This window comes from Myotis brandtii, unplaced genomic scaffold (assembly GCF_000412655.1).
Source record: "Myotis brandtii unplaced genomic scaffold, ASM41265v1 scaffold786, whole genome shotgun sequence".
NCBI lineage: Eukaryota > Metazoa > Chordata > Mammalia > Chiroptera > Vespertilionidae > Myotis > Myotis brandtii.
In genome coordinates, this window is record NW_005371157.1 from 550,879 (window position 1) to 553,769 (window position 2,891).

A 2,891-nucleotide genomic window follows, 5' to 3' on the forward strand; every position below is an offset into this window, starting at 1 on the left:
GAGCGCCTCCTCTGGGCCGGGCCGGCGGTGCTTCTGCGCTTCAGACCGCGTGGCATGCCCTCTGCTCAGCGGCCCTGTTTTCACAGGCGAAGAAGCCACGGTGTATGAAGTCGCTCACCTGAGGTGACGCGGGCAGTGGCAGGCCACAGTTAGAGGCGAGGTGGGGGGTGCGCCCAGGATGGAACGCATCCCGGGTCCGAGTCGTCCGGTGCTGAGTGTGTTCTGACCCGCAGGTCCCCGGAAGACCTCTCCCGGTTCATCGTGGAGCTGCAGCAGCGGGAGCTGGCTCTGAAGGACAGGAATGGCTCCATCACCAGCAGGTAGGCCTGGGCGCCGGCTTGGGTGGGGTTGGTGAGCGAGGGCCCTGGCCTGCAGGGACAGCTGTGCACACTTCACTGTCCAGTTGGCTTTGGCCTGAGTGAGCGGGAGCTGGGTGCACAGTGCCTCGTGTCTGCCCGACTCCGCTGAGGTGGGCGGCGTGTCATCCTTCACCGTGCCAGTCGCCACTGCCTGCCCTGGGGCTGGCTCCCTGTGGGCTGGCTCCCTGTGGGCTGGCTCCCCTGTGGGCTGGCTCCCCTATGGGCTGGCTCCCTGTGGGCTGGCTCCCCTGTGGGCTGGCTCCCTGGTGGGCTGGCCACCCGGTGGGCTGGCTCCCTGGTGGGCTGGCCACCCGGTGGGCTGGCTCCCTGGGCGTGGGGTCTGTGCAAGGCTGTGTGGGATCAGAAGTGTGGGCTCTGAGCGACCCCTTGGTGCGGAGCTGGGTCCTGGGGTCATGTGTCTGTGTGTGTGGCCTGTGCACTCAGGGAAGGTCCACGGAGACCACAGAGCAGCCAGGCCTTTGTCTGTGAACAGCCGCAGCCCAGAGGGAGGTTTGTCTCCTTCCCGACAGGAAGTTCGGAGGCAACAGCTACGTGGTTGCCCCAGGCCCGGGGTGGCGCTCTCCTCCTGTCACCCCAGTGCCGTGTTCCCAGCACCATCCTCCCGCCTCTGACACCCGGCCGTTCCCTTCTGTTCTCACACTAACTCCCGAATCAGCACAGACCCCGCAGGCACAGGGGCTGCCCCTTTCGACTCCAGTCATGAGCATCGGGTCCCCAGGTGACCCGCAGTTCTGTCTGCCTACAGATTCAGGGGTTCCCTCATCCCCCCAATTTAATAATTCGCTAGACAACTCAGAAAGTGCTGGCTTCTGGTGGCTGGTTTTTTAATAATTCGCTAAACAACTCAGACAACTCAGAAAGTGCTGGCTTCTGGTGGCTGGTTTACTGGGAAGGCTGAAGGCTGCAGCCAGAGCTCGGGCGGGAGGCACTGGGCAGGGGTGGGGCAGGTGCCCGCCTGCTCAGAGTCCCACCCTCTAGCACCTGTGCTGTTTACCTGTTCTGTGAGGTTCTGCTGCTTGATTACGTCACTGGCTGTTGGTGATCGACAGCCTCCAGCTCCTCTCTCCCCCTGGAGGTGGGGGCAGAGCTGGGAGTGCCAACCCCTCAGCACCTGGAGTTGCCTGGGGACCCCCAACCCCTGGTTGCACAGCCTCACATTTGGGTGAAAGGGGCGGCTATGAGGCAAAGGGTGCTGTCCCCTGAGAGTCCCCAGGGTTGTAGGAGCTCTGCCAGGGTGGGGCAGAGACCAGATGCAGCTAGTTGTCCCCTTTATCCTCGAGGGCGTGTTCCGAGGGGGCCGCCCCGGCCAGTACAGCTAGTACGAGGCTCTGTTTCCCTCACATGCAGGCCTAGGGGCCGGTTAGCTTGTCAGTCAGGCACAGGAAGATGCTCACAGTGACTGGCAATAAACAGCCGTGACGGGAACCTACGTGAGAGCAGTGCCCTGCGGCTCGGGCCATCGCTAAGTAAGGAGGGGTCAGGGAGCACCAGCCCGCCCTCAGCGTGGGCGCTGGACGAGGGGGACTCACGTCCCAGCGGGACAGGCTGGAGGTGCCAGGCTGCACCGTGATACTCAGAACGGTGCGCAACTTAAAACTCAGGCCCTGTTCATTCTGGAATTTTTCATGTAACATTGGGGACCATGGATGACCACGGGGAACTGAGACCGTGGGAAAGGAGGGGTCTTGGGCTGCGTCTTACGCACCACGCCTTGCTCGTGCAGGGCAGTCTGCCGCCTCCACTTCTGCGCCCCGCCCACAGCGGAGCAGAGGCCTCCCTGGTCCCCTGTGGAACAGGACACCTCCAGGGACCACTGCCGGCAGCTTCCACCTCAAGCTGCATTGGCCCAGACAGGTCACGTGCCCACAGAGGAGGGGGTGACTGACCAGCTCTCACCTGATCGCTGAGGACGGAGACCGCTGAGTGAGGCCGGCTGCTCTGGGAGCGAGGCCCAGGGGACTGAGGGTGATGGTGGAGCCCTGAGGAGCTGGTCTTGGCCATGCCCCATGGGGACAGTGTGCTAATCATTCATTAGCAGCCAGAAAGAAGGGTTTTCATTCGGGGCTGATGTCATTGTGAAAATTGGCTTTTAGAAGCATCTGGTTACATTGGACGTCATCACATCAGTTTAGCTTAAAGACCTCAATGATAAAGATTGCCTTTGCTTTCAAAGCTCGGTCAGATGAAACGGGCGTAAACATGATTTGAAATTAAAACGACATTTTTCCAGGTGATCCTCTTCATCCCACTCTGAACTTGAGACAGAATGAGCTATTGGGGGAAGGACCCTTGTCTGCATCTTTTCCCGCCAAGCTGAGGGGTGCTCTGTGAAATGGGCTGCTCTGGCCAGAGCACCACGTGCAGGGAACAGTCCTGCCAAGGCCCCACGTGCCATCGCTGTGGCCAGGAACGTGGGCTCACCTGTCCCACCGGCTGCTGGGAGTGTTGGGAATGGACTCTGCTCAGGAAGCAGCCCTCCGAGGGCAGGCGGCCTGTCTGTGTGACTGTGGC

At 61.6% G+C, this 2,891-nt stretch overlaps 1 protein-coding gene across 1 annotated transcript in view; it reads left to right on the forward strand.

Moving 5' to 3' along the window:
* The window catches only part of MAD1L1 (MAD1 mitotic arrest deficient-like 1 (yeast)), a 150,711-nt gene that overhangs the window by 40,455 nt on the left and 107,365 nt on the right, over positions 1–2,891 (forward strand). The window contains exon 9 of the mRNA XM_014530985.1: positions 234–320. Within this exon, the coding sequence (XP_014386471.1) occupies positions 234–320 (87 nt within the window). The remainder of the gene's footprint in view (positions 1–233; positions 321–2,891) is intronic.